This window comes from Heliangelus exortis, chromosome 2, assembly GCF_036169615.1.
Source record: "Heliangelus exortis chromosome 2, bHelExo1.hap1, whole genome shotgun sequence".
Classification (NCBI taxonomy): domain Eukaryota; kingdom Metazoa; phylum Chordata; class Aves; order Apodiformes; family Trochilidae; genus Heliangelus; species Heliangelus exortis.
In genome coordinates, this window is record NC_092423.1 from 127639744 (window position 1) to 127655092 (window position 15349).

Sequence of the window (15349 nt, forward strand, 5' to 3'; positions counted from 1 at the left end):
ATTTTATGCGTCATCTCTGAAGCAGAGGCTGAGAAATCCTCATAATCAAAATATAAAATAATAAACGGATCACAACAGTGTTACTTGTTAATATCATAAACTTGAGACTGTGATAGTTTTGTTTTATAAATGAACTGCATATCATACTCGAATAAGGCCATGTATGAAAGTAGAGAGTACTTATAAGAAAATATAAGAAACTTTAATCCTTTAAGGAATACCATTTTACCCAGATTTCAGTTGCTGCTTTTCAGCAATACAGAGTTTGTTATCTTCAGTCTTACAAATAAGACTGTATGGCTTCAAAATTAAATGGCAGCAGGCTGGGGTTTTTTCTGATAAGTATCTGCATTAGTAATAATTGAGAAACTATTTTTTTTCCCCTTCTCAGCCTGGCCAGATCTTGTGTTGAATTGTAGGTTTTACAGTAGTTTGCTTTGGAAGAAAGCTTTGGTTTAATGTGCTATTAGAACACCTGTTCAGCAGCTGTCTGGTTATACTTGGTGAGTTAGCAAACACTACTGAGCCTTTTTCCTTCTAATTTTTCTCATAGGCCTTATAAAGCAGTGAAGAGAAACTGAAAGAAGTAAGCAGTGCACATCTTGCTGATCAGAAAACTGTTTCAGAAGTATTTGGACAAGCTGTGTATATGCGGAGTAAGATCTAAAAAGGTAGGGTGTCTTTTATTTAGAAAAACTCCTAACTAATGAAAATTGCTTTTGTGAGTCTCAGTGGGGTTACAAAAGTAACTTTGTATGTTAAGGAGGAATGTGAAGCCTGAAACATATTCTGAAACATAAGTGTGTTCTCTGGCGTCTCCCCAGATTCTATTAGGATTTTCATTATAGGATTTTGATGAAGGCAGATTGGCTGCTAGTTCTTCCCAAAACTTCCCAATCCATTTAAAGGCTACTCAGTTTTAGAAAGTAGGACATGTAGGAGAAGACAGCAGCTCCTCATGATGTCAAGGTAGCTGCAGTTCTGGCTTCTTTGTCTTCCTGATTATTAAGTACTTGAGTACTATGTGCTTGGGCTCCACAGTATAGAAAGGACTCTGAGGTGCTGGAGTGGGTGCAGAGAAGGGCAAACAGGCTGTTGGTGGGTCTGGAGAACAGGTCTAATGAGGAGAGGCTGAAGGGAGCTGGGGCTGTTCAGCCTGGAGAAGAGGAGGTTGAGGGGAGACCTTATTGCTCTCTACAGCTACCTGAAAGGAGGTTGTAGTGAGGTGGTGTTGACCTCTTCTCCATAGTGAATAGTGGTAGGACAAGAGGAAATGTGTTCAAGTTGCACCAGATTAGATATTAGGAAGAATTTCTTCACCAAAAGAGTTGTGAAGCTTTGGAACCAGTTGCCCATGCAAGTGGTGAAGTCACCATCTCTGGAGGTATTAAAAAAAACAGGTAGATGTGGCACTTCAGGAGATAAGGTAATGATTAAGGTGGTGTAGGATTGATGGTTGGACTCTGTGATCTTGAAGGCCCTTTCCAATCATGATGAGTCTGTGATTAAGTGTTTCTCTAGGCATGTGGAGATTTCATGCTGTTGCCTCTGGAATGGGAGTGTATAATGAGTACAGATACCTTTTTTTTTTTATTTTTCAGTATGTAGGCAATATGTTAAGTAAAGGGCAGTTCATAAACACAAAATCTGATGGCTGAAAGTACCACAGCTAGTGTCTGTAAAACACTGTTTTGTAAGTTTGTTAGGCATTACATAAAAGATGTGAAAATGGAAACCAAATATTTGCATTTTAACTTCTAGCATGTTTCTGCTTCAAATAGAATTAACGTAAATAGAAGCTCTATTTCACAGTTTCACAGTGACTGCTAGAACTATGTTTAGTAACAGAGTTCAGAACAAGCATGGCTCAACTGTCTGGTAAAGCCTTTAGTTTCAGAAATCAGAGAATCTTAATATAAAATTTGGATTCTGGCATCCACCAGTACAATCCTCTAATTCTCACTCGCATGCTAAAGTATGCAAGTGTTTGCATTCCCACCTGTGAAGATCTTTATTCACCTCAAGTTCTTCATATTTCTAGAATTACTTCCAGGCCTTTTTGTGGATCTAGTCATACAGATTCAGAACAAAGATTGCTTTATTTCTCTGTGTTATTTTTATAGGTAGAAAGTGTGTGGAGAGCATGGGTTACGATATTGAGCGTTTCGTTGGCTATGTTAATGAAGGGCTGTTGTGCTCCATCTGCCATGATGTCTTAGAAGATCCCTTACAGGCTCCTTGTGAACATGCTTTCTGTACTGCTTGCATACATGGGTGGCTTGTTCATCACAGTAACTGCCCTGAAGACAGACAGACAGTGGATGTGTCTTTGCTTCGTCCTCTCTACAGGTATGCAGTAATCTTGCTGTATGTTGAAATGACATTAATTTCTGAAGTTTGTTTGCACAGCTTCATCTCTTGTCATTTACTGTCACTCAAGTTACCTTTATTCAACGTGCTTATGGCAGAAACTGATTGTTTGCATGAAAACATTAGCATTTTCTATTTATTATATCTAACTTTAAAGATACTAAGATTTCAAACCAGAGAGAACACTCTCTGGTGGAGTTTCTTCTCCACCTTTTTGTATCTTGAATACTGATTCTGGATATTGCTCTGAATGTATTCTACTGTATCAAAACTTTCCCCTACTTTTTTTAGAGAAAACAGCCAGGCAGTGCAACAAAAACATTCATTTGGCAAAAACAATTACTAAACTGTAAACTGCATGCTAGTTAACATAGTGGGATTTGTAATGAATAATTCCTAAAGGTCTGAACCAGACTTCTTACCTTCAGATATTTTTTTAAAAAAGGTCTTTAGCCATAAAAATATTTGTATTGAGCCACCTCACCACGTAAAGCAGGCAGTGTGTTCCGTAATTCCTTGCCAGAACATAGAGTTTCATCAGTGGATTCTGTTCACTTTCAACAGTTTCAGTTTGCTGTTTATCCCCTCCATTGTCTAATCTTGCTCAGTTTTACAAGTATTTAAACCCATCAGCCATAGATGATAAATTAACTCTGTCAGCTCTCAGTGGTTTTGTCACTAATGAGATTATACCCTGTGGAAAGTTGAAATGTAGCATAGGCAGAACACTGGAAATGAAGTTACTGGTTGTTTTTGTCTGTATTTACTGTAGTCTTATAGTTTGGCATATTTCAAAACACAGAACTTAAATGATGTGTGAGTAGCCCTGGTGTCTGTTATTTGTAAAATCTGCTGAACAAGTGAAAGGTCACAGTTTAAAATGTAATCAAAAATAAATATTTCATTTGCACATTTAATTTTGGAAATTTAATTTCCCACTAGCATTGCTTATTTTAAACCTGTTACTTTACAGTATTTGGTTTGAATTGTAAAAAACCTCAAAAATTTATTATTCACCGTTTTTCCTAGTAGAGATTAGAATCTTACTTTCCTTTCTCAAAAGAGAAATTTTCAATTTTCTCAAAAGAGAAATTTTCAGTTTTCTCAAAAGAGAAATTTTTCAGTAATATTCCCATATTTAAGAACAATTTTTTTTTAATACAGATATATGAAAAATGATTTAAACCGTCTTCAGCTACGTTGCAAAAACAGAGAGCATGGCTGTGTAATGATTTGTTCTCTGGAGTCTATAGAAAGGCATGAAAGGGAGTGTGAATACAGTCAGATACCTTGCTCCAATGCTGGTGAGTAACATTCAAAGAAATTTGATCTTTTATATTCAGAAAACATGTGTTTGTCATCTTTCTGTCAACAGAATTGCAGTAATATTGGCCATTATTTTCAAACAAATTCAAAGCTTTAGCATGATCTACTCTTCACAGCAGTCTTTTTGAACAAAATTTGTTACCTATTTATGGTAATCGTGATCATTAGCAGCAATTTCTAATCCAAGAAATAACCAAAATTAATTAGAAGGATGGACTTCAAATTTATGGATATACAGTACTGTGTTAGTTTTGCTTTCTGTCAAGTTATGAGTTTGTATTTCAAATCTGATTTGTTCATTTTTATATTTGAATCAGTGTAACAGCAGCTACACAATTTACTTCTAAAATTGCTTGTTCCCTGGTGCATCTGCAGCTGCTCACTCTTTCTCATGGTTTTAACAAAATGTATCTTGAAAATGAGAATTGTTTTAATCTAAATTCCGGTTAATATTGGTGGGTCCATGTTAGTCTTTATTTAAGATAAACCTACTCTTCCTGAGGAAGAAATGTACTGCTAAAAAGAAAAATCCTTATAAAATTTTCCATTTGATTTTATTCAAAATGTCTCTGTGTTCCTAGACAAAGTTAATTTCTAATTAATGATGCCATATGCAAAAATGACATTATAATTAATTGTAAGAAGATAAAGTGCTAGAATTGGTCCACCAAAAGTTTTAATTTCTCAGGAACAGGTGACTCCTGCATATGCTTCAGATTCACCTTTTGTACTTTCTATAGGAAAAGTAGGATTTGTAGAGTGACCAAACCTTCTCTCTGGTGTTCAGGGTGTGAACATCTTGCATCACTCGAACTCTTCCCCAAGAGTACATGAGTGAATTTTGGATTCCTCCAATTACAAATAATTATAGTAATTGGTAAAGTCCTCCTGGAGGTCTGTGTTTTATAATTTTCTGATATGGTCTGTTGGCAATTTTCATTGCTCCGTTGTTTCAATTTTATTATATCTAATTTATCTTAAAGTGAAATGGAAGGAGCTGTATTTATCTCAGTGTTTCAAAGATCAAAAATGAAGACTACAAACTTCAAAGCCTAATATGTTAAACGTAGCAATAATTTATATATTGTTCATTTTCGTTTCTGTACATTTTACACCACACTTGGGAAGTTTTTATCTTAGATTTCTGTGGAAATGTTTGTATTTTTGCTTTGGTTATTAAATGTTCATTAAGAAGCATTCTTATTTATGTGGTCTAGTATGTTACACACAAGACTAACCAGTGTTCAGGAAAACAAGGCTACATTCCATCTCACCCACAGTTTTACTACATGTCCCTGGACCACTTTTCTAAATTTGATACACGATGTTTTTTTTTTGAACACATACACATTCTTCTTTAATTCCATTCATTCCAGTCTCTGGTGGAGGTGCTGGCAAGCTGCTAGAGTCTTAGCTTGGCAGCAGAATTGCCATTACTTAGGTTGCTTTAATTCCAGATCAGTGGCAGAAAGCTTCACAGAAAATACCTAGTTTTTAACACACATTTTCAGTTAATGGATAAATACAATAAAAAGACTTTTAAAATGTTTCAATATGTCACGGTTTAACACTGGCCCGGCAATTAAACCGAGTAACAGAGGCTCTCTATTAATCTCTCTCTCCTCCCTGATAAGAAAGGAGAGAGAATAAGGGAGAGAGACTTATGGGTTGGAAACTAAATTACACAACCTTAATGAAACAGCAATGATAAATAGGAAAAATTACTAAATATATACAAATATACAAGAAAATGGATACCACATTCCTCCCCCCTTTCCCCCAATAGCTCTCACGTCACCACCGAGGCTGCAGGGCAGCTCTGGGAAAGTCCAGGCTGGACTCCTGGAGTCGGCAGCAGTTGGGAACTGGAGGCAGGAACACACAGATAAGGGCTGGCATGGATCAGGAGCACAGGCAGATGAATGGACGGGATCCTTCCAGGATGCCAGGGGAAGGAAGGGAAGCAGGAAAGGCAGGAAGGGCAGGCAGCCGGAAGCTGGAAGCAGGAAAGCTGGCTTGGCCCTCGTGATCCCTCAAATTTATACTGAGGATGACGTATATGGGATGGAATACTCTGTTTGGTCAATTCTGGCATCTATCTTGTCCGTTCCTCCCCAAAGGAGGGATGCAGGTGGGACCTCTTTATGTTTTCCTCAGAGCTGAGCAGTGTCCTTGGCTCTGCACACCAGTCTCTAGCAGTAACTATAAACATCGAGTGTTATCAGTCCTAGAAACACACACTGTCTGAGAAACTTGCTGTTAATTTCAGCAAGTGCAACTACTTACAAGAGACTTAGCTGAAAGCAAAAGTACAAGACAGAAAATCACCTTTATCCTGGCCCAAACCAGGACACAATAACAAGTGTGTGCAACTGTTGCAATTCCTATTCTAAAGAAATCACTTTTTTTCATTGCTGTAACAGATTAACAGTTGCTTAGTTGCAGTTTGTTTGCTTGAGGTTGTTTGTGGGGTTTTTTATTATTAACTAAATGCTTTTTTTTTAAGTTGTAAATAACTGCCTGACCTTACTCTTCCCTGTTCAGGCTGCACAGTTCGGGTTGAGCGCCGCAACTTGGACGGTCACCTGGCAGTGTGTGAATATCGGAGCCGCGAATGCCCCAATGGCTGTGGCATCATCATCCTCAGTGCAGAAGACACACAGCATAATTGTATTGGAGAGCTGAGAACAGAGTTAGAGCTACTTCGGTACAAATCTTCTGTTTCTTTGATGTTTGTGTTAGTCTGGGCCTAAAATTGCTGCATAAAGCACTTCAGATTCTAGTACTGCATTCTGCTATGGCTTAAATAGCCTGCTAATTGCTTGTTAGTACTGGGCCAGAGTATTATTATGTGTCCAGCAGAGGCTTTAAATTCTTATTGTTTTGGGTTGGGTCTTTTTGCTGTTATTTTTTTGTCCAACCTATAGTAAATTCTTTAAGACCATTGCTTACAGTGGTACTGCAATCTGACTATATCAAATGACAAAATACCTCACAGGAACTGGAATGAAGTTGGCAATGTCATTTTTTGTTGCCTGACATAGACCCAAAGTCACATTTCTTCATAATTATGCTTAGTTTAATTTTTTTTCTACAAATCCTGACAGTAAAAGTCTCTAAATTTTTGTCAGGTACAGATTAAACCCCTGATGATCTAATTTTCAATTGTGATTAAAATCCTGGCAGACTAATAACAGTTGGTGAATATGACTCTTCTTATTGGCATTCTTTTTAATGGTAGATATGGTTTGGTAGCTTTCCCTTTTTATGGTGTTCCACTTGGGCTGGTTTTTTTCTTGCTCTTTCCTGTTTCTGCCTTCCAACATGCTGTCCAGGTGGTGGTGAATATTGCAGAGTGAATTCAGGCTCAAATCTGTTTTAAATGCATTGAAACGTGAGAGAGTCTGCTACCTACCTTCTGACTCAAAACACTAATGCAGTAATGGCTGGGTTTTAACTGTGAATCTGTGTGAGCAATTAGGTTATAATAATTTACTGTATACTATCATTTATTGTCCACCATAAAAGTGAAAAGATTACGTGTTTAGCAATCCTATAGCATTTACACCTTGTATCTTGGCTGCCTGTGGTTAGCAATACTGAGCAAGCATGCACTGTATGTAAAAGGTAATAAATTATTTAAAGTAATGAATATACATGATCTTGAGCTCACAGAATTATTTCAGGAATATGATGCACTTGTCTGTGGCCACTTCAGTACTAGTTGGGTACAAAAGGGTATTTTATGCTAGATTTAGATAAATTAATAAATAGTATTATGCTTTTAGATCAGTGTCCTGTAAAGTAACATGGGAATTGGATCAGGCTTTTTGGCTGTGAGAAAGCTTTCTGGAATTTGAAAATAATTTTTTTCCGTGCTAACGAGACCTAACAAGGAGAAATAAACTTTTTAGGTCAGAAATGATATGCAGAGTGGAGGAAGCAAAGCATGAGATGGAGTCAAGGTTAGATTCACAGAGAAGGCATATGGTCCAAAAAGAGAGCATTCTGCAAAATGAAATTAAAGAACTGAAGGTAAATATGATCTTTTTTTTTTTCTCTCTCTCTTAACAGTCTAGCTTTTTGCTTTTCCAAGTAGTAGTCTCTTGTTCTGTAAGTATAGTCTCATACAAATACAAATTCTGTTAAGCATGGGAAACAGAATAGGTGTTAGTGCAACCCTGTGGCTGGGCTTACCAGCTCAGCTGCTGAGAAGCAGACTGAGTGCTGTATTCATGTGGTTTGCTGTTTCCAATTAATTTGGAGCTAACCTGGATACCCCTGTACCAGGGCTGCATTGATCTGTGTGCAAACAATGTGTTGGCAGGTCAGCCTGGAACTCATTTTTGGGATCTCAACGTAGAGTATACATCTCAAGTTGGATGTGGTTAATTATCCAGCTCCTTTTTAGTGCTGTCCCAAGTGGCTTAATCCAGTGCTGACACAGAGCCCTAGTGCAGACTGTGGTATTTATATTCTGGTTCAGCTGTGGTTCAGAGGTTGGAAAGTAGCATGGTAAACTTAAGTCAAGTAATGAGCTTATGCTTTCATTTATCCAGTTTTTCTTATATCACAGATTAATAATTTTTAGAGCCCAAAGCAACAGATGTACTTTATAGTCTACTTTTTTATTTTTAGTGGAGTTGATGTTAAATCCTTGAGGAATATATCTGAACAGAACCAAAACCTTATTTTGGTTGGGATCTTGAAATAAAAAAACTAAGAATTGACTGGATTAAGCCACTCTTTATACTTTGAGAAACTTTTTCACTTTTAGGAAAGCTGTATCAGAATCTATGAAACAAAACATCTATGTAGGTGAATGCTGGATTGTATCTCAATCTGTTTAAATTTGTTCTGCTATGAGAAAATGATTTCTGTGTTGCTTATTCTTTATAATCCATCACCCTATATGCATGGCTAATTCAGCTGCATACCACTTTCTTTAGCAAACTGTTAGCTTCTTGCAGTAAATTTGCATTTGCTTTTCAGAGTCAGATGTCACGAGTGATGTCGGATGTGCGCTCTCTGATGGCTGCAGAGAGGCAGCACCGCCAGGAGCTGGAGCAGGCAGAGCTGGAAAAACAGGAATTAATGGAGCTGCTGAGGAGGCTGCAGAAGGATTGTAGATTAACTACTACAGAAGGAAGCAGGAAATTAACAAATTTATGGCCTCTAGCACGACTGCAGAGTGCAAAACGAAAACCCATGGATCCTGCAGCTATCTTAACAGAAGTAAGCTCAGAAGGCATTTTCTTCTAATTGATGTGACCATCTGGCAAACTTCCCTGCTTTCTATGAATGATTAGTAAAGTGTGTATCTTTTCTGATTTATTTGCTTTCTTTAACAATCTAGTTTACTGCTTTATTTCCTGTTGGAACAACAGGAGAATTTTCTCTTAGGAAACACTGGGCATTAAAACCAGTAATTGGCAAACACCTTTTTAGCTAATGTTTATATCAAAAAGGGGAAGGAGACTTGATCTCTTATCTCTTCAGTGCATCATTTACAGGAGCCTCTCAAGCGTGAAAGCTAGAACCTTTTAAAGTCAAATATACTTAAGTTTGTTTCCTTTCTGGTCCATTATTGTCCTTTTTAAGTCTAGTTGTGTCTACTTGAAGTCTACTTGAAACAGAAAGCAAATGTGATCATCAGTAATGACATTTGGGATGCTCTTAATTTTGGGAAAAGTCAGTAACAGGATTAGTAAGTCAGTAAGAGAAATCAATAGAGCCTTTTTTACTTACAGTCTGTAGAAGGTCTGTTTCAAAGGTGGAAAGAAAGCACTTTAAATTGTAATTGTAATTCTACTGCTAGGTAGCAGCTTCAGGTGAGGTTGACTTTTCTTTTAGACCTCTAATTCTCCAGGCTGATACACAATTAAGAGACTAATACTGAATCCAAGGTAACAGAAGAAACTAAAACCTTTGAAATAGATGCATGAGTAACATGGAGTTAGTTAAAGGGGACCTGCATTTTTAAAAAAAAATTGAAGCTCTTGTATGTGAAGGTATCAACCATTTCTCCAAGGTTCTTTAAGCCTAAGGCCAGCCCATTTGATGTTTAAAGAATATATAAACACTTCAAGTATCCTTGATTTTCTATTGGCAGGTTTTAGGCTACTTGAACATTAGGGTCCACAGCAGACAAATATTTGCACAATCATTTGGACTTTATACACCTTTATTAGTACTGAAGTCTGCAACTGTGTTAGAGCTGGGATTTTTTTAACACACCCACAGATACTGAATCAAGAGGGCATTTATCAGTACGAACTGCATGAGAAATTTGTACAGTTAAAGGACTTTTCCCTGAACTTCTCATAGAACCTGTTCATGTTGTCTTCAGTGCTGTAATTAAGCCATATTCTGTCATGTATTGCAGCTCTCCAGTGGAGTAGCTATGGAAGAACCTGTCCTCCTGTTTACTGAATGTGCTAAATCAGTTTTGTACCTTCAGGAAAATGTGTGCAGGTGCAACAATCTGAATAAGCTAATTTTATAGTTTAGAAAGCAAATATGTTACTGTGCATGCCTTGCTGTCACTCAGCAATGCTTTTGTAGCTAACAATGTAATCAAAGAGAGAGGCAGCAACCTTTTTTAGCACATACACTACATTGTGAATACTTGTGATCAGAGCTGTCATAATTTCAGGCATTAATACATCCTTCTAACTTAATGTTTCTTTAGTACCACTGGAGTAGCTGTGCACACATTCAGGTCTTGTGCTTTAAAACCTGACAGAAATAACTCTTCTGTAAGTTTCTGATTGTTTTTTTTCCGAAAGAAAACATTCATAGAAGAGTATGTCCAAATATTTACTCTTATAAATAAAATATGGTTTTACTTCTTGCATTCTAGATTACATTACAGTCATTGACAGCATTTAGGTCACTGTAGCAGTCTCAAGCACCAGCTCAAGACATAGCACATCTCTTAAGCAGCCATATTTAACAATCTGAAACAGTAAAGCAGTAGCTATAATTTGGGAAGACCTTCATTCACACTAAACATCCAGTGGCCAATTTACATACATTAGTGTGCATATTAAATCTGTAGGTAGAAAGTAAGAGTGCTTTTACTATCTTGTCTTCTAAATAAGTAAGCTGTTAGTGGCTGTGGTCTGTGTGACTCTTGTTTCTGTGTTCACACTAATTTTGAAGCTTCTTGGAAAAACTAGATTGGAATAAATATATTTTCAGGGTATGCTTTTCTGTGTGCCCTAACTGTGTGGTTCTGTGACTATATCTACTTTGCTTAATGTGCAAAAAGAAAATTCCTGTAAAATCCTATAGAACTCAGATGAACAGGATCATTTCCAAGTTGGTGGGCAGTAGTGAGAACATAATCTTGTCTGCTCTGATCACAGAAAAAAGCAAATCATTAGCTGTGTGCTTTATCCATAACAGAATCTCTGAATTTGCTTGGTTTAGGAATTTCAGCCACTTATTGATTACTAAATTCCTTCTAGTACAGGAAATAGGGTTTATTTAGTGTTTGCCCTGCTGTCTGTCCCCTAAGCAATAGACATGAAACTGTATAAGAAAACACTTCCTAGGTGGTGTGGAAGGACTTTCTTCTGCACAATGGATGCAGCTTCTAGTTGCCAGCTTTAGAGCCTCCAGTGCTGAAATGTTGCAACACTTTGGGCCCACCTACTGCTGAAATCACCTTTCAGCTCAGTTTTCCTTTAGCAGCAAAGAGGCACTTAAAGAGGTATCTTAAATGGGCACATCCTAACCAATGGCATCAGATCCTTCCCATTACTGTAACCTTAATCTCCTTCTTCAGTGTTGATAACTGTTCTGCACCTCAGATTGTCCTCTGCTAATGAACCACTCACAAGGTGACATATGCTCAAGTATGGTCATTTAAGCTCTCTTAAAATTAACCAGGCTGAAATGAAATAGCCCATTATGTTAGTATTTCATCCAGGTTTAGCTTTTCCAGCCCTATGTATTACACATCTCTTAATAACAGCCAGAAGAAGCAAGGATTTTTTTCTTTCAATGATCTGTTAATCTGCTTTATATAAACGTGGGGTCCAAATATTGTAGTAGACTTGGTGTAAGAGAAAACATTTACTTGGAAATGCTACTTCTCTTGTCAGGATGATATCATAGGATTTCATGAGAGATAGTGCTGAGACTACATTATAGGAGGGTCTCAGCACCAAATTACTGGTATCAGTATTCTCATATTAAATCACACTTTTCCATTTCTTTACAGGTAGACCTGTGCTGAGGGTGAGTTGAACTGTTACTCAGGTGGACCAGTAACCATGCAAGTAGTTGTTGTGTTTTTGCTGTTTCTAATAGCACTTTGCAGCTCAAAAAAAAGGAATAGTAAAGACTGTGGAGCAGGGAGAGTGGAGAAAAAAGGTGCAGTCCAATTGTCTGGCTTAGCAGTGTAAACTGCTTACATTAACTTAACATTAGAATTAAAAGATTAAATATTTAGCCACAAGTAAGTGGGTATGAAATCCAATAGTACCAAACCTGGGAGAGGCACAAACAAAACTCAAGAGAGAGGAGGCTGTTAAGTAAAATGCGTGAGACTACAAGGTATTACAGAGTTGAGCAAATCCTTATCTTGCATTAAACTGAGTGAAAAAGAGTAACCAAGGGTAAGACCCATGCACCTGAATCAGGTGCAGGAGGGTCAAGGGAGAACTTTTTTAGACTTCCTAACTAAGATGGTAGTTTTTAATTGGTACAATTCTAGTATTAGATTAAGTCTCATATCATATATTAATTTAAAAGCACATATATGCAACAATTTCTTGTCAGCACAGAAGGAAATCACATAGTCAAGTGAAATACCTAATATATTGAAGTATTTTCACAAGTCCAAGGTGGTTTTATCTCAAATGTTCTTAGGTACTTGTAAGAAGCTTAATGGATTTATAAATCAGACTGGTAGCAAACAGTTCCAAAGAGATACAGAAATGGGTAGCCTTGCAAATCAAATTTTCCATGTTCTGTCCTCTTGGATGTGTCTGGCATGGTGCTTTCCTACAGCCCTTTACTTAGGAGTGCTGGTTGGCATTTATGAGTGAAGTGGCTTTGTACAGCAGTATAGCAGTATACTGAGCATCAAAACACTCCATGGGTTTTTCATATACTGTATTACTCACAAACTTGTGGATTAATTCAGTGAATGAACAGGTTGTTAAATGAGCAAGTGAGAAAACCAAGGAATGGGAACCTATCCCAATGGAGAAACCATCTTACAGATGTGCTGCATGTTCTTAACATCAGGCCCATTGTGGAGATGGAAACCCCCTTAATGTGTATGCCTACACCTGACCTTCAAACAACACCTTTGACAGTAAAGGAGACCTTAACTTACAGGGAAATTGTCCCAGGTGCCCTGGCCCCTTATTGGGCCACTCTAAGAGGCTGCAGGGCTAGATCTCCATGGATTAAAATTGACGAAAGTAAACCTGAATCAGATAAGGATTATAGGTACCAGTATAGGAGTTCAGACTCCTACCAGACATTTTGGATTAGTAACAGTTCACTCGAGCCTAGCTCTGAAAGGTGTTCATGTTATGGGAGGAGTAATTGATGCAGACTGTCAAGATGAAATTAAAGTAATTCTGTTAAATAATGGTGAGCAATATTTGACTGTCCAGCCCCATGACTGAGTAGCACAATTGTTGATACTGCCAGTTTTGCAAGCAGCAGTACAGAAGGGGATCCACCCCCAGTCACCACAGTCTGTGGAAGTAAGGGGTTCAGATCAACAGATGTTAACAGTGGAGCCAAAGTCTGGGTCCAGAGGCCAGATGGCCCCCCTGAACCACCTGAAGTGATAGCCATGGGGAAAGACACCACCATTCTGATTAGGAAACCCGGGCAAGAAAAATGGGAATATGCCTCTGCAACAAACTGTTACTTGCAAGAGTAACTACATGGTATAGACTTTTGTCTTACAGGTTCTGCATGACTGAATCTACCTGTCTGGCATAACGGCCCATTTGGGAAGGAATACTATCCACATCACCTGATATAAGGACCAGATTGTCGTGAAGGAACAAAAGATCCAAGGATAATGAGACTATTGTTGGTACTACCAATTATATGCTATCATGGTCATCCAATACCAAATTTGGAAAACAGATTTTTATCCCTTGGAAAAACTGCAGCCAATTCATTGAATGTCAGTAACTGTTGGGTCTGCGGGAGCCCAGATTGGCCTTGGAGAGCCCAGCTGGTGTCACCTGGCTGGTGGATCAGCACACAAAGTGACATACATGCAGGAACAGGATTTTGGACTGAGGTCTGCAACCCTTGGACAAGACACCACTAACTAGTGAACGAAGGTTAATGTCTCTGTATGTGGCTTCTGGGCCCAAATTAACCCTAGAAATTATTTCACAGCCATGATTTCCCCTGTAGGTCAAAGGACCGATCGAAGTGCTAAGGCCTGGACAACAGGCCCAAGCCAGAGGTGACCTATATGTGAATCTCTGTCCTTTTTACTAATAACCTTTGTACCAGTGGGTGTTGTGCTGGGTTATAGCAGTAGTCATGCTGATGCCAGCAGCTAACTACCCACAATATTGTTTATGGTGACTTGACAGCTGGAGACAATATTTTAGGAAACCCTACCAGCCGTGCTCTGGACTCTGTCTCAGGACAAGTCTGGGTCCTGGTTGGTCAGGGGGGGTAAATTAGATAGTTCTGCACAGCAAAATACCAAGTCATTCTGACTTGCTGATTTTTTTTTGTGAGCATACAAGGCTGGACCCTCTTGCAGTGACTTTGGATGCCTCACCTACGGATGGACACACTGTGTGGGATTTTCCCACTTGCTGGGAAGGGTTCTCCAAATCCTCACTGCAACCGGGGCTCCCCAGCGACTGCGGATCTGGATGATGGTAGCATCTGCAAGTGGTGATGGATCCTTCCTAATCACTGGCCTTTCTCTCATATACTAATGATTTGATGCATAACCCTGTATTTTCTCTAGTTGCCTACTTTGAGTGCTTTGTTCTGTCTTTTCCTTAGTGCATGTTTTCTGTTTTATTTGGTTGTATTATTTGATTATCAACAGTAAAACACATCTGTTTTCACTCTGGTGTCCACGTTTACTTGACATCCTCAGTAGGCAAACCAATAAGGAGCAGTACAAGCCCTGCCTTTGTCCCATGCTGCTTGTCAGTCAAAGCACAGCAGATCAGGGAGATTTTATCACACAGACAGATGCCTTTGTAAAGATGGAGAATTCTATGCAACTTTCTAATAACAAGCATTGAACTGTCTTCCAGCATTATGGTTCACTGCCAGTCTATTTACTTTTCTACCTTTATATACAAAAGAAAGAGAAACAAGTCCTTAACAGACCTCAATCTCTAGTCTGTAAAAGAAACAGCAACATTATTTGTATCACTTTGAATTACACTTTGTATAAAAGTTTAACTAATAAAGGGTCCATATACCATAGCTAATGCTGTTTGGTTGACTTCTTTCTGTTGCAGAGTATCCTCTATCAGGTGAAACAGTAGTAATTAGTACTGCAGGTAGTCATGAATAAACAACACTGCAGGGTCAATGCACTGGAGCAGTTAAGGCAGAACACACTTGTCACACAAGACTTTGCCAAGTGGAAGGGATCTATAGCACTAAACAAGGCAGGCATTCCATC

At 38.3% G+C, this 15349-nt stretch overlaps 1 protein-coding gene across 3 annotated transcripts in view; it reads left to right on the forward strand.

Annotated features, from left to right (window-relative positions):
- LOC139793379 (RING finger protein 151-like) overlaps positions 1–15147 on the forward strand; it is a 22840-nt gene extending 7693 nt beyond the window's left edge. Inside the window, exons 2-9 of one of the 3 annotated variants that reach the window (XM_071737966.1) lie at positions 554–671; positions 2124–2349; positions 3535–3674; positions 6241–6403; positions 7611–7731; positions 8689–8931; positions 11927–11943; positions 13638–15147. In XM_071737966.1, coding sequence (XP_071594067.1) covers positions 2144–2349; positions 3535–3674; positions 6241–6403; positions 7611–7731; positions 8689–8931; positions 11927–11941 — 888 coding nt within the window. In that variant the 5' untranslated portion in view covers positions 554–671; positions 2124–2143 and the 3' untranslated portion in view covers positions 11942–11943; positions 13638–15147. Of the gene's footprint in view, positions 1–553; positions 672–2123; positions 2350–3534; positions 3675–6240; positions 6404–7610; positions 7732–8688; positions 8932–10081; positions 10365–10387; positions 11906–11926; positions 11944–13637 lie in introns of those variants that run through there. The other 2 variants (XM_071737964.1, XM_071737965.1) reach the window with 2 other exon arrangements.
- The last annotated feature ends 202 nt before the right edge of the window (positions 15148–15349 follow it).